Source organism: Camarhynchus parvulus, chromosome 27 (assembly GCF_901933205.1).
Source record: "Camarhynchus parvulus chromosome 27, STF_HiC, whole genome shotgun sequence".
In the NCBI taxonomy this organism is placed as follows: domain Eukaryota; kingdom Metazoa; phylum Chordata; class Aves; order Passeriformes; family Thraupidae; genus Camarhynchus; species Camarhynchus parvulus.
Genome location: NC_044597.1, coordinates 5,442,861 through 5,465,221, shown reverse-complemented (window position 1 = coordinate 5,465,221; position 22,361 = coordinate 5,442,861). Strand labels below are relative to the sequence as shown.

Genomic DNA, 22,361 nt, shown 5'->3' with positions numbered 1-22,361 from the left:
CGGAGCGGAAGAAACGGCGGCGGGGCCGGGGCTGCGGCGGGCGCCGGGAACGGGAGCGGCGGCGGCGGCGGCGGCGGGACCCGGCGGGGCGGGGACGGAGCCGCATCCCGGCGGGCGCCGCCGCAGCGCAGCAGCAGCGCCGGTGAGTGCGGGGCCTGGGCCGGGGGGCACCGGGAGCGGCCGGGGGGGCAGAGCGGGCGGCCCCCGCCCCACCGGGCCTGTCCGCTCCCGCCACGGCGCGACCCCAGCCCCGGCCCCAGCCCCATCTGCCCCCGCCGCCTTCAGCATCCCCGCTGCATCCTCATCCGCGGCTCCATCCTCATCCTCACCCCCATCCTCATCCCCATCTCCATCCCCGGCCGGATTCGCGTCTTCATCCCCGCCCTCAGCCCCATCCCCGGCTCCGTGCCCATCTCCACCCGTGCTTGCATCCCGCTTCCGTCCCCATCCCCGGCTCCATCCTCATCCTCATCCCGTCCCGGCTCCGCCCCGGACCCCTCCTGCGTTTCCGTCCCCGTCCCCCGCCCGCGACCCCCGGCGCGGCGCGGCCCCGGTCCGGCCCGGGGGCGTTCGGGGACGGTTTCCCGGAGGCTCCGGGGCCGCCGCAGGCCGGACCCCCCCCGCTGACCCTATTGCGACCCCCGGCCGCGCTCACCCGCGCTCCGGGCCTGGCTCCGGGGCTCGGGGGCGCGCTCGACCCGTCCCCCTTTCCCCGCCGGTTCCGCGCGCGCTGCCCTCGCTCGTGGCCGTGGCGGTGCCCCCAGCCCCCCCCGCGGCCCCCCCCGCCCCCCCCCAGCCCCTCAGAACCGGGACAGCCCCGGGGGGGTCCCAGCAATGGGGGGGGCAGGGGGGCTGCCCTAGGCCGGGTCCTGCCGAGCGCATCCTCCCGGCCCCAAAAGGGTTTTTGGGGGGGCCAAGGCCTGTCCCCAACCCAGCCTCTGTGGGTGCCAGGGGCCCGGCAGCACCCAGAGCCTGGCACATCCCATCCCATCCCCATTCCCGCTCCCGGTCCCGTTCCCGTTCTCGTTCCCAGTCCCATCCCCATTCCCACCGGAGCCCTGCGCCGGCCGAGCCCTCCAGCAGTGTCCCAGTCCCGGGGAGCCGCAGCTCTATTTTTGCTCATTTCCCAAGCCCCATTTCTGCTTTTTCCCAAACTCCATTTTCGGTTTTTTCCCCAGGCACCGAGGAGGGGCCGGGAGCGCGGAGGGAGCGGCGGCGCCGCGGGGACCCCGATGAGAGCAGCTCCGGCTCCCGCCGGTCCTCTCGCGGCGGATGTCCGGAGCTCCTGCACCTGAGACACGCCTGTGACACGCCTGTGACACGCCTGTGACACGCTGGTGACACACCTGTGACACGCCTGTGACACGCCTGAGACACGCCTGAGACACGCCTGTGACACGCTGGTGACACACCTGTGACACGCCTGAGACACGCCTGAGACACGCCTGTGACACGCCTGTGACACGCCTGTGACACGCTGGTGACACACCTGTGACACGCCTGTGACACGCCTGAGACACGCCTGTGACACGCCTGTGACACGCCTGTGACACGCTGGTGACACGCCTGAGACACACCTGTGACACGCCTGTGACACGCCTGTGACACGCCTGTGACACGCTGGTGACACGCCTGTGACACGCCTGTGACACGCCTGAGACACGCCTGTGACACGCTGAGACACGCCTGTGACACGCTGGTGACACGCCTGTGACACGCCTGTGACACGCCTGAGACACGCCTGTGACACGCCTGTGACACGCCTGTGACACGCCTGTGCCCGCGCCGCAGCCCTGCCCAGCCCGCGCCGCCTCGCCCCACGCCTGGGGCCCGCTGCAAGGCAGGTGTCCGGGGAAACTGAGGCACGGCAGGCCGGGGAGCAGCGGGGACGGCCCGGGGGGCTCTGGGCCGGGCTGGGGACACAGAGCCGCCTCCAGGCCCCGAGTGCTGGGGACAAGGAGGATCCTGTCGCCGCGGTGCCTCCGCTGGCAGGGCCTGGGACCCCCCCAGGGCTCCGGGGATCTTCATTTGGGGGGTCCCGGAGCTTGGGGAGTCTCATCCTGGCTTTGGGGGTGCCTCAGTTTCCCCAGGGGGTGATGGCAGTGCCCTCCCTGCCCGAGCACCGGGGGTGGATTTAGGACCCCTGGTCCGTGGTTTATTCCCCCCGGTGCCCACGGGACCCCCGGCCTTGGCAGTGCCAGCGGGGCCGCGCTGTCCCCCCCCCGTCCCCCTGCAGACCTCTCCTCCCTCTGCCAGCTTTGTGCCATGAATTATTCGTGCGGCGGTGCCGCCCAGAGCTCCGCCGGGGCTGCGCCTGCCCGCGGGGTCCCCGCCCGGGACAGGGGACAGCGCCACAGCGGCCGCGCCGGCTCCGGGCGCTTCTCCCACCGGGAACCATCCCGGGAACCACCGGGAATCATCCCGGGAGCCACCGGGAACCATCCCGGGAGCCACCGGGAACCATCCCGGGAGCCACCGGGAATCATCCCGGGAGCCACCGGGAACCATCCCGGGAACCACCGGGAATCATCCCTGGAGCCACCGGGAACCATCCCGGGAGCCCCGGGCGCGGCGGAGCCCCGTGCGGGGTCAGCGCCGGGCAGAGCGGGACGGGCGGGGCGGGGACCCCGGGAGGGTTTGGGGGCAGTGCCGGGGCCGGTGGCTCGGGGGGTGAGCGGCATTTAGGGCACGGCTGCGAGGCGTGGGAGGCCGGGAGCAGCTCGCGTGCGGCGCGGGGCGGCAGCGGCGGCAGCGGCCGCTATTTCTGGTGCTCGTTCCCGCGAGGGGACAGCGGGAATGTCACCGTGTCCCCCCCGGGGGGCTCTCTGCTCCCACCCTGGTGTGATGGAGCCTGGGCGGCGGCAGGACCTCCGTCCCCTCTGTCCCCTCTGTCCCCTCTGTCCCCTCTGTTCCCAGCGGGGACGGAGGTGATGGCACGGCATGGCCGGTGTCCCCTTGTCACCCCAGGGACAGCGGGGGTTGGAGCTGCTGCTGGTGGCAGCTCCTGGCACTGTCACCCGGTACCACTGAGCCCCCACAGCCCCTGCCCTGGCCGGGTCACCACCCCAGTGTCCCCAGAGCCCCCGCCCTGCCCGGTGTCACCCGCGTGTCCCCGCAGGCAGGACATGGACTCCATGTTCGAGGACGACATCAGCATCCTGACGCAGGAGGCGCTGGGGCCGGACGAGGACTGGCTGGACAGCCCCAACACCGACCTGTCGGGCGAGATGTGCTCGGCCTCGCACCTCGCCCTCATCACCGCCTACGACGACATCAAGAACCGCCTGACGGGGCTGGAGAGGGAGAACTCCACGCTCAAGCGCCGCCTCAAGATGTACGAGGTCAAGGTGAGGGGTCGGGGGGGCCCGGGGGGCGCGTGGGGCCGGGGCGGCCCCGCTGACCGCCTGCCCCGCGGCTGCAGTACCCCCTGATCGGCGAGTTCGGCGAGGAGCACATCTTCTCCCTCTACGAGGCCAAGGAGAACTCGCTGCTCAAGAGCGAGAAGGCGTCGCTGCAGCAGCAGCTCAACCAGTTCCAGCACGAGGTGAGCGGGGACAGGGGGCCTGGGGGGGCTCTGGGGGTCCCCGAGCCAGCCCCCAGCCCCAAATCCCCCCCATCTTGCCCCGGCAGCTGCAGAAGAGCAAAGAGCGGGAGGAGCAGCTGGAGGAGATGATCCAGGCCTACGAGAAGCTGTGCGTGGAGAAGGCGGACCTGGAGACTGAGCTGGGAGAGATGGTGAGTGACAGCCGCCAGCAGGGGACAGCGGGGTCCCTGTCCCTCCTCCGCGACAGCACCGGGCCCGTGGTGTCCCCGTCCTCGGGGATGCAGGGCTGGGGCCGTTCTGGCCACCTTGGGGTTTTAGGGATGCTCGGATTTATCCATGTCCCCGCTCCCCCCGCCGAGGCTCCGGTGTTCCCCGGGCACCCCCTGCTCCCCTTCCCCGGCCAGGGAGCCCCCCCTGCCACGCCACTGTCACCGGATGGACCCCACTCCCAAAAGCGACCCCAAAATCCGCGTGTGCCGGGCTGGGGGGCAGGAGAGCCCCGGGCAGGGGCCGAGGCTCAGCCGTGTCCCCTGTGTCCCCTCCCCGCGCAGCGGGCGCTGGTGGAGACGCACCTGAGCCGCATCCGGAGCCTGGAGCAGCAGCTGCGGCAGCGCGACAGCGGCGCCTTCCCCGGCCTGGGCGCCCAGGACGTGCCTTTCATGGCCCTGCACGCCAACCCCGGCCTGAGCCACGGTGAGCGCCCCTCCCCGCCCGGGAGCCCCGGGAGCTCCGGGCTGAGCCGGGCTGAGCCGGGCTGAGCCGGGCTGTGCCACGCTGAGCCCCGGGCCGTGCCACGCTGAGCCGGGCTGTGCCGGGCTGAGCCGGGCTGAGCCGGGCTGTGCCACGCTGAGCCCGGGCCGTGCCGCGCTGAGGCGGGCTGTGCCGGGCTGAGGCGGGCTGCCGCTGAGCCGGGCCGAGCCGGGCTGAGCCGGGCTGAGCCGGGCCGGGCTGAGCTGAGCCGGGCTGAGCCGGGCTGAGCCGGGCTGTGCCACGTGAGCCCGGCGTGCGGGCTGAGCCGGGCCGGGCTGAGCTGAGCCGGGCCGTGCCCGCAGTGCTGGAGCGCGCCGGGGGCTGGCAGAGCCGCGGGCTGGAGGCCGAGCTGGAGGCGGCGCGGCAGGAGAACCAGCGCGCCCAGCACCGCGAGGAGCACCTCAAGGCCGAGTGCGAGAGGCTGCAGGCGGAGCTGAAGCACCTGCAGGACACCCGCGAGCAGGTGCGGGGCAGGGCCGGGCTGGGACCGGCCCCGTCCGGGGTCGGGGGGTGGGAGAAGGAATGGGGCAGGGCCTGACCCCAAAAAACGCCCCTATGCCCCCTTCCTGCTGGGGAATGTCTGGGAGGAGGAAGGGGGCAGGTCTGACCCCTTGGGACCCCTCATTCCCAGTATGTGGGGTTTGGGTGCTGGGAAGTGTCTGGGAGCAGGTGCAGGGCAGGGTCTGACCCCTTGGGACCCCCCACGCCCGGTCCTGGTGCTGAGGGGGCTCTGCTGTCCCCAGGAGCAGTCGGAGCGGGACATGGCCTGGGTGAAGAAGGTGGGCGACGACCAGTAAGTGCTGCGAGGGGACTGGGGGGGGACTGGGGGAGCCCCGCACTGGGGGAGCCCCGTGGGGACACACGGGACCGGCTGTGGGGCACGGCGGTCACCCCACACCTCTGCACGGGGGTCCCGGGGGGGTCCCTGCATTGAAGTGCGGCAGTGGGGGGATCCCGCACCCCAAAATCACCAACTGCGCCCCGGGGGCTTGGGGCTGAGCGGGGCTGCGGGCGTGGCGAGCCCGGTTCCGGTGTCCGTGCCGTGTCCCGGTGCCTTGTCCCGGTGCCCGGTTCCGGTGTCCGTGCCGTGTCCCGGTGCCTTGTCCCGGTGCCCGGTGTGGGCTCGGCGCTGCCTCCAGAGGGCACTGACGGCTCTCGGCTGCCGAGCGAGCGGCACCGAGGCAGTGACGGTGTCCCCGGACCCCCCCAAACCCCCGAGGTCTCACGGTGACACCGAGGCAGTGACGGTGTCCCCGGACCCCCCAAACCCCCCGAGGTCTCACGGTGACACCGAGGCAGTCACGGTGTCCCCGGACCCCCCCAAACCCCCCCAGTGGCTCCCGGTGGCACCGGGGCGGGGGCGCTGTCCCCGCTGTGACTCGGGCCCGCTGCCCGCGGTGCCCGCGGCGGGCGGTGACAGCGGGGCCGAGCTGCGGACGGATGGGAGGTGACAGCGGCCCGGGAAGGCGCTGGCTGTTGTTTCGGGGGCTCCGGCCCCTCGTGCTCCGGAGGTGTTGGACGCTGCCGCCGTTTCTGTCGTCCCGGCGCAGATCAGAGCCCGGGGATCCGGGGGGAGCCGGGCCCTGCCCGGGGGGGCTCCCGCCTCTCCCTTCCCCTCCTGAATTCCCTCGGTTTCCACCAATTCCCTCCATTTCCATAAAATTCCGTCACCCGAGCTCACCCCCAGATCCCCACCCCTTTCCCGCAACATCCACGGAAATTAAAACTCCCAAATATCTCCATTAACGTTCCCCGACCACCAAAATCTTTACTTTTTAAGCCCAAATTCACCACGCTGGGATGGGGAAACTGAGGCAGGGCTGGCTCCTCACCCCCTCCCCGGGCACAGCTTTTCCCTGCGCGCTCTTTTCTTGCCGATTCAGCTCTTTTTTGTCACCTGCTTCTCTCCGCCACTGCTTTCTTGGGTGTGAAAAGCGCCTTATCGGCGTTTTCCATCTCCGGGTGATTTTCTGGCGCTTCTGCCGCGCTGTGCTTGGGGCGGGGTTCCCCCCGCGTCCTGATCTTCCTTTATTTTTGTTTATTTTCTGAAATTTTGACTTTTTTTGGCTTTCTGAGCTTGCAGTTATTCCCTCTTGGACTCCTTCTCGAGAAAAACCAGGAGCCAAATCTTGAGGAAAGCCCTGGAAAGAGCAGGGTGGGGATTTGGGGGGTCAGACCACCCCGCCCCGCGTTTTGGGGGGATTGTGTGGGTTTTAGTGACTCCTGCACCCATGGGTGCCAATGCCAGGCGCGTCCCCACCCCGGCTCCTCCAGCTCTGCAGCAAAAGGGGCCTGGTGGACACGAAGGTGACATCCTGTGGGTGTCCCCAGGGTTTTTTGTTTTTCTTTTCCTCCTTTTCTTTCTTTTCCTTTTCCTCATTTCCTCTTTTCCTCCTTTTCCTCCTTTTCCTCCTTTTCCTTTTCTTTCTTTTCCTTCTTTTCTTTCATTTTCTTCATTTTCCTCCTTTTCCTCCTTTTCCTCCTTTTCCTCCTTTTCCTCCTTTTCCTCCTTTTCATACTTTTCATACTTTTCATACTTTTCCTTCTTTTCCTTTTTGTCCTCCTCTCTTTTCCTTCTTTTTCTCCTTTTCTTACTTCTCTTTCCCCTCCTTTTCCTTTTCTTCTTCACCTCCCTATTTTTTTCCTCTATTATTTTCCTCCTGCCCCCCTCACTCTTTCCCCTCCTTCTCCTCATCCTTTTCCTCACTTTCCCCTTCTCCTCCTCCTTTCCCACCTCTCTGGGCCGCTGTGCCCGGGGGCCCGGCGGGGCCCGGCGCTGTCAGCCGCGGTTACGAGCGGCGGCTCCGGTGCCCGCGGTGTCACAACGGCTCAGCGGGAGCGCGCCGGGACGCGCCGAGCTCCGGCCCCGCGGCTCCTTCGTCCCCTCGCGTCCCCGCCGAGAAGCCCGGCTCGGAAAGCGACACCAACTTGGGGCAGAATTGCTGATTCTGGCAGCGCTTCCGAGCGGGGGGAGCAGCACCCGCCGCGCCCTGGCCGCAGCTTCTCCCTTCGAGTTAGAAAAGTGAATTCGGGTTGGGTTTGAGTTGGTCCTGGGGGTCCGCGGGGCTGTGTCACCCGCAGAGCCACCGTGTCCCCTTTGGGAATTGTCCTCTGGGTCGGAACAATTGTCCTCGGAATTGGCCGGGCGGAGAGAGGGAACTTCAGACGCCCTGAGGTGCCTTTTTCTCACCCTGGGCCATTATTTCCTTTGCGTTTTCCTGGAGGAATGCTGGAAGCACCATCCAGGCAGCAGCCCCAAGCCTTTTTTAGTTGTATTTATTCAAAAACCAAACCAAAACCCAAACCAACCAAAATTCCAGGGGGGAGGTCAGGCCCCGCTGAAGGATTCCACCCCTGCTGGAGGATTCAATCCCCGCTGAAGGGTTTAACCCCTCCCGAGGGATGCAGTGGGATTCAATCCCCGCTGAAGGGTTTAACCCCTCCCGAGGGATGCAGTGGGATTCAATCCCCGCTGAAGGGTTTAACCCCTCCCGAGGGATGCAGTGGGATTCAATCCCCGCTGAAGGGTTTCTCCTGCGGCTCCCACGGCCCCCTTTGCCCCTCTGCAGGGTGAACCTGGCGCTGGCCTACACGGAGCTGACGGAGGAGCTGTGCCGCCTGCGCAACCTGAGCTCGCTGCAGAGCCAGATCCTGCGGGCGCTGCTGCAGGACAAGAGCCTCAACGGGGGTAAGGGGCACCAGGCAGGGCTGGGGGGCACAGACACCGGGAAAAGGGGGTGGGTGAGCTCCGGTGGGTGTCGGTCCCCAAGGGTGCCCAGCCCTGGCAGTGTCCCACAGCAAGGGCATCCCTAGCTGGGTGTATCTGGGAGTATCCATCCCAAAATATCCATCCCTGGGAATATCCCATCCCAAAAACATCTATAATTGGGAGCATCCATACCTGGGAGTGTCCCATCCCGAAGTAGCCATACCTGGGAATATCCGTATGTGGGATCATCCACACCTGGGAATGTCCCATTCAGAAACCATCCATACCTGGGAGATCCATCCCAAAATATCCATACCCAGGAGTGTCCATACCTGGGACCGTCCCATCCCAAAATATCCATCCTTGGGACCATCCATCCCTGCCTGCATCCCCCCAGAATCTCCCATCCCTCTGGGGGTCCCAACAGCCACATCCCCACCCCTCCCTCCGGGATGCCCCTGGATGCTGAGGCACATTTTCCACATTTTCCACACTTTCCACATTTCCACATTTCCACATTTCCACATTTTCCACACTTTCCACATTTCCACACTTTCCACATTTCCGCATTTTCCACATTTCCACGCGTTCCACGTTTCCACACTTGCCAAGCCGCGGCGCTAACGCCGAGCACTTCCCGTGCGTGCCCCTTGTCCCGTGCCAGGCCAGCGCCACTCGCCGCTGTCGCAGTGCCACTCCCCGGCCCAGCAGCGCCGCTCGCCCGCCCCGCAGTGCCCCTCGCCCGCTCCTCCGGGCCGCTCGCAGTGCCAATCCCCCGCCCTCCAACGCCGCTCGCCGGGACCCCCCAGCCAATCTCCGGCCCAGCAGCGCCGCTCGCCCGCCCCCGGCCCGTGCCAGTCGCCGGCCCAGCAGCGCCGCTCGCCGGTGCCGCCGCCCAGCCAGTCCCCGGGCCAGCAGCGCCGCTCGCCCGCGCCGCCGCCGCCGCCCTGCCCCGCTCCGAGCTCGGCGTCCCCGCACCGCCTGCCCGGCGAGAGGATGGAGCTGGCCTACGCCAAACCCTCGAGCCGCCACATCAAGGCCGGCTTCCAGGGCCGCCGCAGCTACTCGGAGGTGACCAACGTGGCCCTGTACCAGCAGAGCCGCTCGCTCTGGCTGCAGCCCGAGGCCTCCACGCTGCCCAAGCACCGGCCCTACGGCGAGGTCTATTTAGGGGGCGCGGGGGCCCCGCTGAGCGCCCACGAGCCCTTCGAGGAGCACGTCCGCTTCGAGAAGCAGTCGTCGGACGAGGAGGAGTGGGCGCTGCCCAGCCCGCCCAGCCCCGAGGCCGGCGCCATCCGCTGCGCCTCCTTCTGCGCCGGCTTCCCCGCGCCCGACGCCGACGCCGCGCACCGGACGGCGGCCGCCTACGCCCGCGCCGAGCACGCCCAGTCCTGGCCTTCCATCAACGTGAGCAGGCCCCCCCGATCTCCCCGCGGGGTTTTGGGGGGGGTTTGATCGGGGGAGCCCCCCCGGCGCGGCGGCACCCCGCAGCGAGGTGCCGTGCCTCAGTTTCCCCGTTTGTCGCCCGGCCTCCCGGCCGGCTGGGGGCAGCGGGGGGGTTCTGGGGGGTCACAGAGGGGACGTGCCCAGCGCGGGGGTCTCAGCGTCGCCCTGTGCCCCCCGCAGCTGCTGCTGGAGACGGTGGACTCGGAGGTGCGGAGCTGCCCGCTGTGCCAGCTGGCCTTCCCCATCGGGTACCCGGACGATGCCCTGGTCAAACACATCGACTCGCACCTGGAGAACAGCAAGATCTGAGCCTCGCCCCCTTCCCCACCTTTGGATGCTGCATGGAAACACACCGGGAGCGCCCGGCTCCCGAAATACCTCCAAGTCTTCAGTAGCTACGGAAAGACTGAGCCCCCCGCCCTCACCCGGAGCCCCCCGAGCCCCCGGCCCTCTTGGACCGGGTTCACCCCCGTGCCCGGGGTACCAGGATCACCCCCGGAGCCCCCCGAGCCCCCGGCCCGCTCGGAGCGGGTCCAGCCCCGCCCGCCTCACTCCCGTGCCAGGCTCGGGTGCTCCACTCGGGGTACCAGGACCACGCCGTGCCAGGCGGTGGCCGGAGTGGCCCGTCTGTGCCCCTGGGTGTCCTCTGTCCCCTCGAGTGCCGCTGCTCGATCTCAGGGAGGATCCGAGGGGCCGAGTCCCGGGTCCGGCCCCCAGGAAGGAGGAGAGGGGAGGGGGCCGCAGGTGGGAGCGGGGGCAGCTGCTCCTTCTCGGTCCCCTTTGCCCCGTCCCGCCGGTTCAAGCGTCTTTCCTCTCTTTTACATTAAAAGCACCCCCCCCCCCAAATTTCCCCCCTCCCCACAACGATGCTGCTGAGAAACGAGCCCGGAGGAGCAGCACGGACCCCCCCACCCCCCAACATTGCACTGGGCTCCCTGGGGCTCCCCCCGACCCCCCCGCGCGGCGTGGGGACAGCGCAGCCCCCCCGAACCCCGCTTTAACCGGGGGCTGCAGGCGGCTGCTCCCCTGAGCCCCCCCCGTCACCCCCGTCCCCCCACGTTCGATCTACCTCAAAGCCGCCGGGAGGGGGGGGCGCAGCGCTGTCCCCCCTCCCCAGCCGCTCGCGCTGCATGTCCCCCCCGTGTCACAGCGCACACCCCCAACCCCCCAAAGCCGGGACCCCCGGAACGAGGGACCCGCCCTCGCTGCGACCACCGACTCCAATAAAACCTGCCCGAAACGCCGCGGAGGGGGCGGCGGTGCCTCCTTCTGGGGGTCCCTGGGGAGGAGAGGGGGGTCCGGCTGGAGGTGCCCCCCGGGGATGGGGCTGGGGCCGGGGGGCCCTGGGGGTGGCAGGTTTGGGGTGTCCTGCAGCTCCCGGCCCGCTTGGGGCTGGCTGGGCGGGCGGGTGGCACGGAACGGGACAATCAGAGCTCGGCGGGCTCGGGGTGACAGAAGGGACCACACCGGGGGGCGATGGATGGCGGGGGGGTTGTGCCGGGTTTCCTGGGGGTCTGGGCAGGGGGATCTGTCCGTCCCTCCCTGCTGTTATTGGGGGTCCCACAGCCCCTCCCGCGGCCTGGGGGGGCCGGGCCAGCGCTGCGGGACCCCCGGGCGGGAGCGACCCCCGGGCGGGAGCGACCCCCGGGCGGGCTGAGCCCCGGGGGGGTCCCGGCCCGGCCCCCCAGCCCGACCCGGCCCCGAGCAGGTGCGAAGGCGGCTCCCAGCGCCGCGGGCCGATGGTGTGAAGGAGATAAGCGCGGCGCCGCAGCCTTATCGCCGCCCCATCTCCGCGTGTGCCCGGGCACGGGGCAGGAAGAGCAGCCCCTGCCCACCATCCATCCGCCCCCCGGTGGGCACCGGCAGCCCCGGCGGGGCCGGGGGGCACTCGGGGGCTGCGGTCGGGCCGTGGCCGGGCTGTCCCGGCTGGGACCGGGAGCGCTGGGCCGGGGGGCAGCGGGGCCTCCCTGCGCGGGGGGGCCCGGCCCCCACGTTCTCCCCGGATTTTTCTCTCTTTTTTTGAAATCACGTGATAAAAGCCAAACGGCGCTGCCGTTACTCATCCCGGCACCCTCCCGGCGCCGCTTCCCCCCGGGGGCGGCGGCCGCTGACTCAGCACCGCGGGGACCCCCCCGGAACCCCAAATCGCCGTCCCTTCAGGAGGCGTCACCCGCTGCAGCCGCGTCCCCGCCATCCTCGCGTGAGTCTGGGGGTCCCAGCGCCCCGAAGCGGCCGCCGGGGGCTCCCCCTGCTCCCGGGGGTCCCGGGGGTCCCGGGGGGCTCGCGGCCGTGGCTCGGGGCCGTGCTGCCCATTTTGTCACCTCCCGCCATTGCGGTGGGGGCTCAGCACCCCCTCTGTCCCCCGTGGGGACCCCCCGAGAGGGAGGGAGCGGCTCCCACGGCTGCCCCCGTGCCTCAGTTTCCCTTTGCCGCCCGCCCGTTCCGCTGCCCACTGCGGAGGGAAGTGGGGGTGTCCGCCGAGGGCGTTGGTGGCCCCGTTTCCTGTGACCCCCCCCGAGCTGCCAACGGCAGCGCCGGGCTGTGCCTCGGGTGGCGGCGCTGTCCCACGGGCTGTCCCCGCCGTGCCACCCCCGCAGCGCCCCCAAGGCCACCCTGAGCCCCCTCGGCCGCGCCGCCCCAGGGGCGATGCGGGGGATGCGGCCCCGCTGTCCCCAGGGTGCGGGACGGGGGACAAGGTGGCGTTTGGTGGCTCTCGGTGCCGTCCCGAGTGCGGCTGGAGGCGCCAGGCCCCCCGTGTGGCCCGGCCGTGCCAGCTGCGGTGACAAGGGACAAGCCAGGCCTGCCTCGGCCCTGAGCGGGGGCTGCGGGGGCTTCTTGCGGGGACATGGGCTGGCCTTTGTCACCTCCCGCCTGTGCCGAGGGCAGTGGGAGCACCCCTGGGGCAATTGTCCCCGTTCAAAGTGTCACAGGGCACTGTCCCCAGGGCCCAGGGGCAGTGTCCACACCGGGCACTCTCCCCAGGGCCCCGCCCAGCCCCGTGTCAGCGCCCTCCCCCACCCCCATCTCCCCTGGCACACACCTGTCCCCTCCGTGTCCCCGTGTCCCCAGTGTCCCCATGTCCCATCGTGTCCCCGTGTCCCCTCGTCCCCATGTCCCCATGTCCCCGCTGTCCCCATGTCCCCATGTCCCCAGTGTCCCCATGTCCCCATGTGTCCCCATGTCCCCAGTGTCCCCCCCATGTCCCCAGTGTCCCCATGTCCCCATGTCCCCAGTGTCCCCTCGTGTCCCCATGTCCCCATGTCCCCATGTCCCCAGTGTGTCCCCCCCATGTCCCCAGTGTCCCCTCGTGTCCCCATGTCCCCATGTCCCCGTTCCCCATGTCCCGCTGTCGTTGTGTCCCCACGTCCCCTTCCCCGTGTCCCCGTGTCCCCATGTCCCCAGTGTCCCCTTGTGTCCCCATGTCCCCAGTGTCCCCTTGTGTCCCCATGTCCCCATGTCCCCATGCCCAGCGGGTGACACCACACCATCTCCTAGGCAACAACTTCATTTCATTGTTTTTCCCAGCAAAACCCCCTCTTATTTCGGGCACCTTTAAGGTTTCTTTTTCCAGCTTTCAGTTGGGTTGGGTTTTTTTTTCCCCTTTTCTCAGTGTTTTTATCATTTAGGGGAAAAACAAACCAATTCTCACTGCCCGGGCCCCGCTTTCCCCTGCAGGAGGGGGGGACCCGGGCAGCACCGAGGGCGCTTTGGGGGGACGGGAGCGTCCTGCGCCCCTCAGTCGCTCAGGGATTCTCTGATGTCCTCGGAGGCGGCGCTGGGGTCTCATCCCGGCCGTTCCTGAGGGGTCCCTGCGAGCACAACCCCGGGGATGCTCAGGGGGGCTCCAGGGACCCCAGGCCGGCTCGGGGGACGCGCTGCCATCTCGGTGTCCCCTGCGCGGGGTTTATAGGAAACGGCTCTGCGAGGAAGTGCCCGGCTGGCTGCCCCGTGAGGGTTTTTTTCCTGCCGTGGGCGCCCCGGGGCTGCGGGGGATCCGGTGTGAGTCAAAGCCGGAGCCCCGGGTTTAACCGCAATGCCAGCGCTGCAGAGCCGCGCCAGAGGCGTTTATAAGAAATGGAGGGGCTGCCCTGAGGGGGAGGGACCCCGCTGGCCCCGCGGCTGTGCCCGCCGGCCCTGGGGACAGCTGCCCCGCCTCCGGGGCTCGGCTCTCCGCCCGGCTTCACTGCCAAGGGCCGGAGCTGCCGCGCCTCTGCCCCGCAGCTCAGCCCCTGCCCGGGGTGCCTGGATCCCCCCAAAGTGCCCGAACCACCCAAGGGTGCCCATATCACACTGGTGTGGGCCCAGATACCCGATCCAGCTGGGGGCCCGGTGCCAGCATCACCCCTGCGTGGCTGTGGCCAGGCTGGAAATCCAGTGCCAGCATCACGCTGGTGCCAGCACCACTCTGGGGTCCTCAGGTCACCCTGGGTGCCTCCATCAAACTGGGGGTCCTGGTGCCAGTATCATTCTGGGTACCTGTATCCAGCTGTGTTCCAGGTGCCAGTATCACTCTGGGTACCTGTATCCAGCTGTGTTCCAGGTGCCAGCATCACCCTGGGTACCTGTATCCAGCTGTGTTCCAGGTGCCAGTATCACCCTGGGTACCTGTATCCAGCTGTGTTCCAGGTGCCAGTATCACTCTGGGTACCTGTATCCAGCTGTGTTCCAGGTGCCAGTATCACCCTGGGTACCTGTATCCAGCTGTGTTCCACCCCCCCTACCCAGTGTGTTCCAGGTGCCAGTATCACCCCTGGGTACCTGTATCCAGCTGTGTTCCAGGTGCCAGTATCACTCTGGGTACCTGTATCCAGCTGTGTTCCAGGTGCCAGTATCACCCTGGGTACCTGTATCCAGCTGTGTTCCAGGTGCCAGTATCACGGTATTATACTTGTGCCAGCATCACTCTGGGTACCTGTATCCAGCTGTGTTCCAGGTGCCAGTATCACCCCGGGTACCTGTATCCAGCTGTGTTCCAGGTGCCAGTATCACCCTGGGTACCTGTATCCAGCTGTGTTCCAGCATCCCTCCAGGGTGCTCCCATCACTCCCAGGTGCCTCAGTCCTGTCCCTGCCTCGCCCTGGGGTACCCACACCCCAGAGCAGGGCTGCTCCGTGTGTCCCCCCGGTTCTCCTGCCCCTCCTGTCACTGCCCTGCTGTCCCCGCTGCCCGCTGGCCCTGTCCCACCCCGCTGCCAGCAGCTCCTGGCCTCTCACAGATGCTCTTCCTGGAGGTTTCCACACCTGGGGACAGCGGTGCTGGCACCCGCAGTGCGCGGGGACCTCCTGCCCTCCACACCCAGGGGAACGCCACCCAGTGTCCCCTCCTGGCCACCCCGTGTCCCCTCCTGGCCGAGCCGTGTCCCCTCCTGGCCACCCCGTGTCCCCTCCTGGCCGAGCCGTGTTCCCTCCTGGCCACCCCGTGCCCTCCTGGCCGAGCCGTGTCCCCTCCTGGCCAGCCGTGTCCCCTCCTGGCCGAGCCATGTCCCCTCCTGGCCGAGCCATGTCCCCTCCTGGCCACGCCGTGTCCCCTCCTGGCCACCCCGTGTCCCCTCCTGGCCACCCGTGCCCTCTCCTGGCCGAGCCGTGTCCCTCCTGGCCGAGCCACCGCGCTGTCCCTGCTCCCTGTGACGGGATGGGCTCTGCGCTGTCACCCCCTCCCGTCCCCAGCCATGGCGGGGGCCGCGGCCTCAAATGGCAGCGCGGGGGGGCCAGAGCCCCACACAAACAACACAAACACCACAAACGCGGCTGCCATGTGCCCAGCGCCATCGCGGCTGCCGCGCAGCGACAAGCGCCACCGGGCGCCTCGGGAGCCGCGGGCCGCCCCGGAGCCGCCGCCGCGCTGCGGGGAGGTGACGGAGCCAACGCGCGGTGACACGGGGCTCGCGGACCCCCCCCCGCCACGGCCAGCGCCGCGGCAGCGCCCGCCGGGGGGGACGCTCGGCTGTCACAACCCATCAGCGCCGGGGACAGCGTCTGCCGGCGCCGTAAGTGGGGTTAAACTCGGGGTCACCCCCAGCGAGCCTCCAAAGGGGGCGATGCTGGAGAGGATCCCCCCTCCCCAAATCCCTCCGTGCGCCGGCACCCCCCGCCCCCGCTGCGGCCAGGGCGGGACGCTCTGCGGAGGGACAGTGAGTGTGTCCCTGGTCCCCGCGCCTCTCGGGGACAGCAGCGGCGGTGGCCGGGCCCCGCGGTGGCCGCAGGGGCCGCTCCTCAGCGCTCGCTGCGGGTCACGGCGGCCACGGGGACGCGCGGGGCCGTGGGGGACACGAGCCGCGGCTGGCCCGGAGCCCGGCCCCCGCCTGAACTGCCCGTGACCCGCTGGGGCCAGCCCAGCACCGAGCACCCTCCCGGGGCCACGGCCCAGCGCTGCCGGGCGGATCCGGCCCCGATCCCCGCCGGGGCTGTCCCAGGGCCCCCCGGGCTGCCACAGCCGCGATCTGCGGACAGTCCGGCCCCGCCGGGCCGCAGAGCCGGGTGCCAGCCAGGTGCGGTTTGGGGCTGGGGTCTCCCGGCCCCGGCAGAGGCTCACGGTGCGGGTGGCGCGTCCCCTTCCCCTCACCCCCCACCGCCCCCTCCCTCCTTTTCGTCCCCCCGCCCCCGCCCGGGCTCTCCGGTGCCGCCGGACCCGCGGGCGGCTCCTTTTAACCCGCGGCTGAAATGAAACCGGCCCCGGCTCCTTCCCCGTGACCTATTTTTAACATTTGATTGGAATCTGTTTGTTTCTTTTTCATTTTCCCCTCCTTTCCTGCCCGTTCCCGCGCGCCGGCCCCGGCTGCGAGCGCGGTGTCAGCCCCGCGTCACATCAATTAACGCGCGCGGGGCGTCATTTGTCACTTCGCATTTCCCCACGGCCACCTCGCCGCGGCCGCGGCGGTGGCGGGGGGCGCACGCCGGGCTGGGGGTGACCCCCCCCGGGGTGAGGGGGACGAGCATTCTCCTCGTGCCCCGTGGTTTTGGGGCGGGGGGCACCGGGACGCGGCTGCCGCTGCTGCCGCCGCCCGCCTCGGTGGGCTCCCGGTGCTGGGTGCGAGGGTCGCTGGCGGGGGCCGGGGCACCCGAGTCCGGCACCCCCGGCCCCAGCAGCCGCTGCCGACACCTCCACTTCCGTCGGCAGGGCCCCCTCGGGTATTTTTATCCGCCGGCGCTGCCGCCTGGCACGCTGCGAGTGTCCGTCCCGGCCTCCGCTGCCTCCCCCGGCCCGCGCCGCCCCCCGGGGCAGCGGCGGAGCCTCCGGAGCCTCACCGGGGGCTCCGGGACTGCCCGGGACCGGACTGGGACTGTGGGGCTGGAACGGACCCAATGGGGACCGTCCGAGCACGGTGGGACCCCACGGAGCCAATGGGGCCGTGCAGGGCAGGAGGGGGTCCCGTGGGGAAGGAGGGGGTCCCGTGGGGCAGGAGGGGGTCCCGTGGGGCAGGAGGGGGTCCCGTGGGGCAGGAGGGGATCCCGTAGGGCAGGAGGGGATCCCGTGGGCAAGGGACCTGAGGCTAGGTAAGAGGTCTGGGGCAGGAGGGGGTCCCGTGGGGCTGGAGGGGATCCCGTGGGGGATATCAGTCCCCAAAGAGCAGGACGAGACCCCACAGAGTGGGATGAGACCTCACTCCCCAGGGAGTCGGGACGGCAGGACAGGACCCTGCAGCAGGAGGGGAACCCCTGGAGCAGGATTGGACCCTGGGGGATGGAAAGCAGGAATAGGATCAGACCGTGGGGGAACATGGGACCCTGCAGGGTTGGGCCCTACAGCTCCTGCAGGGCAGAACCTTCCAGATCGCAGCGGGATGCTGAGGGACAGGATGGCACCTGACAGGTGGGACCGTCCCCTATGGAGCAGGGCTGGTCCCAGTGGGTCCGGATTGGTCCCCAGTGGGTCAGGATTGGTCCCAGTGGGTCCGGATTGGTCCCATTTGGTCAGGATTGGTCCCCAGTGGGTCCGGATTGGTCCCATTTGGTCCGGATTGCTCGCAGTGGGGCAGGACCGGTACCTGTGGGGCAGGATCCACATCTCCACCCCTTCCCCGGGCAGGACCATCCTCGCCCCATCCCAGAGGGGTCCAGCCCCCCTTGTCCCCACGTCACCCACGTCCCCCATCCCGCGGGACCCCTCCCCTGGCCGGATGGCGGGCCGGGGGGGCTCTGGGGAGGGCGGGGCGGCGATCCCGCACACGCGCCGCCCGCGGGGCCCGCGCGTTGTCAGAAGCTGTAGCCCGTGTCTCGCCCGCCGTCCCCCCGCCCGGGCAGCGCACATCACTCCCCGGCCTTCGCCTCCCGCTGACGAAGAGGAAGGGCCGGGGGCGCCAGCCCGGAGCCCCCCGCGCCCCCGTCACGCTAAGCCGGCCGGACAGGGGCTGCAGCCCCCCGGCACTCCCCAGGGAGCCGCGCTCCGCGCCGAGGATGCGGCTCCCGCTGAAGAAAATCGCCTCGTACAGGAGCGGGGCGAGGGGCCGCGGACGGCGGCGGGGGGTGAAACGGACCCCCGGACCCCCGGACCCCCGGACCCCCCGAACCCCCCGGACCCCCCGGACCCCCGGACCTCCCGGACCCCCCGGACCCCCCGGACCCCCCGGACCCCCCGGCCTGGCGCACGGTGGCGGCCCCATGCGCACAGGGGACAGCTGCGTCCTCGCACACCCGCGGTGCCGCCCTCGCACACCCGCGGCGGTGCCGGCACAGCCCGACACCCGCCCGGCCCCGCCACTCCCGGGAACCCCCGAGCCCCCCACCGAGCCCCCCCAGCCCGCCTTGCACACCTCCCCACCCCCCCCAGCCCGTCACACACCTTTGCACACCCACGGGCACCCCCAGCGCTCTCGCACACCCACGCAGCCACGGATCCCGCGGTGCTCCCGCCCCACGCGCGGGGAGGCGGCGGCAGCCGGGCCCGGTGTCACGGAGCCGGGACACGGGGGGAGCTGCCCGCGCGCGCCGCCGGGCTGCCATGGCCGGGGTGAGGAAGGGGAGGAGGGACCGGAGCCCAGGCGCGGATCGGTCTCCGGGGGAGAGGGGACAGGAGGGACCCGGGAGCCGCCCCCGCGGAGTCCTGGCGGCGGGACCCCCCCAGGGAGGGGATTTTGGGGAGCCCCGGTGCCACCCAACGCCAGCGCTCCTCAGGGGCGCAGCGACAGCGGGGACGGGGGCACGGGGGGCACGGGGGGCACGGGGGCACGGGGGGCACCGGGGGCACCGGGGGCACGGGGGTCACGGGGGGCACCGGGGGCACGGGGACAGCGGTGCTGGCGGCGCGGGGCTCAGCACCAGCGGGGTTTTGGGTGGCAGCGGCTGGAACGATGTTAATGACTTTTCTTCCTGTCGCTCTCCTTTTACACCGAGGGCAGCTCCGTAACCAGAGCCGCTTCCTTCCCCGAGATTAAGGAGCCGTCTGCTCGCCCTGCCCGGGCCGCTGACCCAGCCCCCCCACGCGGAGCTGTCACCGAATCGCCACCCCCGGCTGGCCCAGGCCTGGCCCTGCTGGGGACACCCGCCCCTGTCACCCTTGGGTGCCCCTTCCCCGCGGGGCTCAGCGTCCTTCCCGCGCTGCCCAGGACTTGGGGTTCGGGGTCCTCAACGGGAACCGGGCTCGCCAGGACCCCCCCGCTCCCCTCCCTCCCTCCGGTCCCTCCCCAGCGGCTGGGACCCTCCATGGGGGGAGCTGAGCCCCCCCAAACCCCCCCCAGCCGCTCTGCCCTCTGCCCACTCGGCACCAGCCGTGACTCCATTTCCCCGCTGTGACCCGGAGGACCTGGGGGACCTGGCCAGGGGGGACAAAGCGGGGGGACAAAGAGCTCGGGGCGGCCTGGCCGCGGGGCAGGAGCGGCTTTGCAGGGTGGGAGCGCGGGGAGGGGGTCAGGGAGGGCGGCTCTGCCCGGGGGCAGCGGGGATGCGGCGCTGGCTGCGGGTGGGCGGCGGATGCGGCCCCGGGCCGGGGTCCCGGGGGGGTGGGAGGTGGTCGGGCCGGGCCGGGGTCCCCGAGGGGTCGCAGGTGGCCGGGCCGGGCCGGGGGCCCCGCCGTTTGTGCCATTGGTGCCTCCACGGAGCGCTCGTCACCGCGCTGCCTTCGAGCAGCGGCGAGATGCAAATTCCTCTGGGGTGGGGGCAGCATTTTTGTATTTTTGGTTCTCCCTGAGCCCAAATTTAGCCCCCGCGGATGCCCGGTGCCCTCGTGCTCATTTCAATAATGAAAACAGGAACGGTGCCCCCGAGTAAGAAAATTACCCGCAAGTTTCCCCTCGTTCCCCAGAAGCCAAATTCCAGGGCGGAGGCAGAACCGGCCTGGGGGCTGGGCTGCAGGCAGGCGGGGGGACACTTTGGGGACATTTTGGGGACACTTTGGGGACTGCAGAATTGCCGCCCCGGCTGGGTGCGACCCTCTGCCCAGCCCCTCTGCGGGGCTTTGGTGCCGGGGTCAGCGGGAGTGGGGACATGCAGGATGGTGACACCCCCCGGAGGTGACAGGGGAAACCCGGGATAATCCCTCCACGAGGGGTCCAACCCCCAGCCCGTGCTGGGCTGGAGACCCCAGGGGTGGGGGAAACGTGAGCGTGACATCCGCCACCCACAGCGGGGAAACTGAGGCACGGGGCTGCCAAGGGAGGGGATCTAAGCCGCAGGAGGCGCCGGAGCTCCTGCGCTGCAGGAGGGGCCCTGCGGGGGAGGATGCCCGGCCGTGGGGAGCGCTGGAGCCCAAATCCCCGCGGCCCCTCTCTGTGGAGGGCCCAGCTCGGGCTCAGAGCGTCCCAAACCAAGGGACGCTGCGTCCCAGAGGGGTCCGGGGTGTCCCAGAGGGGTCCGGGATGTCCCAGAGCATCCCTGTGACCAGCCAATGGGACAGCTGGTGGCTGCTCAAGGTGATGGTCGGGACACGGCTCCTGTCCTGTCCCCCCTGTCCCCTCCTGTCCCCTCTGTTTCCCCTGTCCCTGCTGTCCCTGCTGTCCCTTCCTGTCCCCTCCTGTCCCCCCTGTCCCTCCTGTCCCCTCCTGTCCCCTCTGTCCCCCCTGTCCCTGTTGTCCCTCCTGTCCCTCTGTCCCTTTGTCCCTCTGTCCCTGTTGTCCCTCCCATCCCTCCTGTCCCCTCCTGTCCCCTCCTGTCCCCTCTGTCCCCCCTGTCCCTGTTGTCCCTCCTGTCCCTTTGTCCCTCTGTCCCCCCTGTCCCTCCCATCCCTCCTGTCCCCTCCTGTCCCCTCTGTCCCCCCTGTCCCTGTTGTCCCTCCCATCCCTCCTGTCCCCTCCTGTCCCTGCTGTCCCCTCTGTCCCTGCTGTCCCTGCGCGAGTCCCCCCTGCACGGGGACACCTGTGACCACCATCTCCCCAGGAGTCCCGCCGCGTCTTCCAGCGTGGCTGGTGTCACTTTACGGTGGCAGGGGGAGACCCGAGACCGTGACATCCTGAGCACGGGGCCTGTCCCGCCCCTCCGGAGCCCGCTGCCGAGGGGCCCGCGGGGCGGCGGGGGCGGCAGGGCCCAGCTGCGGCCGCGGTGGGGACCCTGGCGAGCCCGACCCCCTCCGGGTGGCCGCGGCGGCCGCTCCCTCAGCGGGGGTGTCCCTGTGAATTCATCCTCGGCGGCGATGGTGAAACGGGGATGAATTAGCGCGCGGTGACGTCGGGAGCACTTGTGCCTCGGCGCTCGCTCCCCCCGTTAATGAGCCGCTCCCCCCCACCCTTCACCCCCCTCCGGCCTTTATTTTCCCTCCTAGAAAAAAAAACAGTTCTGGAATTTTCCTTGGTTTCCCTCATTTTCCCACTCGGGATCTCGGCGTGGGGGTCCCTGCCGGGGGTGGGCAGGGGGTCTGGGGGTGCCCCGGAGGGTGGGCACAGCTGGACGGGGGGATGCTGTCCGCACTGCCGGCCTCAGGGAGCCAGAGCAGTGTGGGGAGGGGGCGGTGGGGGGCAGCAGGGGGGTTTGCATAGAGAGTGGAGGCCGGGACCCCTCTGAACAATGGCAGCGGGGCAAAGCCGGCCCGAATGGCTGCGAAGCTGTGTCTGCTGGGGCAGTGCACACCCCGGGGCACCCCCGGGCACCCCCGGGCACCCCCGAGCACCCCGGGAACCCCGGGCACCCCCGGGCGCCCCCGGGCACCCCCGAGCACCCCCGGGACACCCCCGGGGCACCCCCGAGCACCCCCGGGACACCCCCGAGCCTGGAGACCCGGGGGTCCCGTCCTGCCGCCCATCCAGCCCCGCGGCCGCCCTGCGCATCCCGAACTCGCCGTGTCCTCCCGCTGGGCCGCGCCGGGGGGAACAACGCTGTCCCCGCTCCTCATCCTCAGTCCTGCGACCGACCCGTCCCCGTCCCGGGCCACATCCTCATCCCCGTCCCGTCCCTGTCCCGGGCCACATCCTCATCCTCATCCCCGTCCCTGTCCCGGGCCACATCCTCATCCTCATCCTCATCTTTATCTGTATTCCCATCTCCAATCCTGTCCCTTGTCCCCATCCCCAGTCCTGCCGCATCTTCATCCCTATCCCTGTCCTCATTCCTGTCCCTTGTCCCCATTCCTATTTCTGTGTCCAGTCCCGTCCGTTGTCCCTGTCCCATCCCCAGTCCCGTCCCTTGTTCCCATTCCTGTCCCCATCCCCACCCCTGTCCCCTGTCCCCATCCCCCGTGTCCCCCTGTCCGTCCGTCCCCACCCCAGCCCCAGCGGGGTCCCCCAGTTGCCAGGAGGGGGGACAGTGGCAGTGCCACCGTCCCTGTGTGCGCTCTGGGGGTGGCACCGCGCCGCTGGGAATGGAAAATAGTGACAGGACCGGGCTGGGCTCCTGCCAGAGGCCGCGGCCACCGCGGGGACAGCGCCTGGGGGGGCTCCGGGGGACACCGGGACTTCCCCGGGCACCGCGGGGTCAAGGACAGGGCCGGGATGGCCCGGCCGGGGGTGGGCACGGGACAGGACACGGGGGTGGGCACGGGACAGGGCACGGG

General features: G+C 70.2%; 1 protein-coding gene across 2 annotated transcripts; it reads left to right on the top strand.

Moving 5' to 3' along the window:
* Positions 1-1,521: 1,521 nt before the first annotated feature.
* TBKBP1 (TBK1 binding protein 1) lies at positions 1,522-10,621 on the top strand. Of its 2 annotated transcripts, XM_030966422.1 has the most exons (10): positions 1,522-1,844; positions 3,123-3,347; positions 3,422-3,544; positions 3,631-3,735; positions 4,096-4,237; positions 4,597-4,757; positions 5,038-5,087; positions 7,864-7,982; positions 8,668-9,410; positions 9,630-10,621. In XM_030966422.1, exons 2-10 carry the CDS (start codon positions 3,126-3,128, stop codon positions 9,756-9,758), a joined length of 1,794 nt encoding a protein of 597 aa, XP_030822282.1. In that variant the 5' UTR covers positions 1,522-1,844; positions 3,123-3,125; the 3' UTR covers positions 9,759-10,621. The 2 variants fall into 2 exon arrangements, with proteins under 2 accessions (XP_030822282.1, XP_030822281.1); XM_030966421.1 differs by lacking the exon at positions 1,522-1,844 and having other exon boundaries at positions 2,754-3,347.
* The last annotated feature ends 11,740 nt before the right edge of the window (positions 10,622-22,361 follow it).

Coding starts and splice junctions, on each gene's coding strand:
- TBKBP1 (XM_030966421.1), top strand. CDS start 2,931: ATGGCACGGCATGGCCGGTGTCCCCTTGTCACCCCAGGGACAGCGGGG. Junction 3,545..3,630: donor TCAACCAGTTCCAGCACGAG/GTGAGCGGGGAC, acceptor TTGCCCCGGCAG/CTGCAGAAGAGCAAAGAGCG. Junction 4,238..4,596: donor CAACCCCGGCCTGAGCCACG/GTGAGCGCCCCT, acceptor CCGTGCCCGCAG/TGCTGGAGCGCGCCGGGGGC.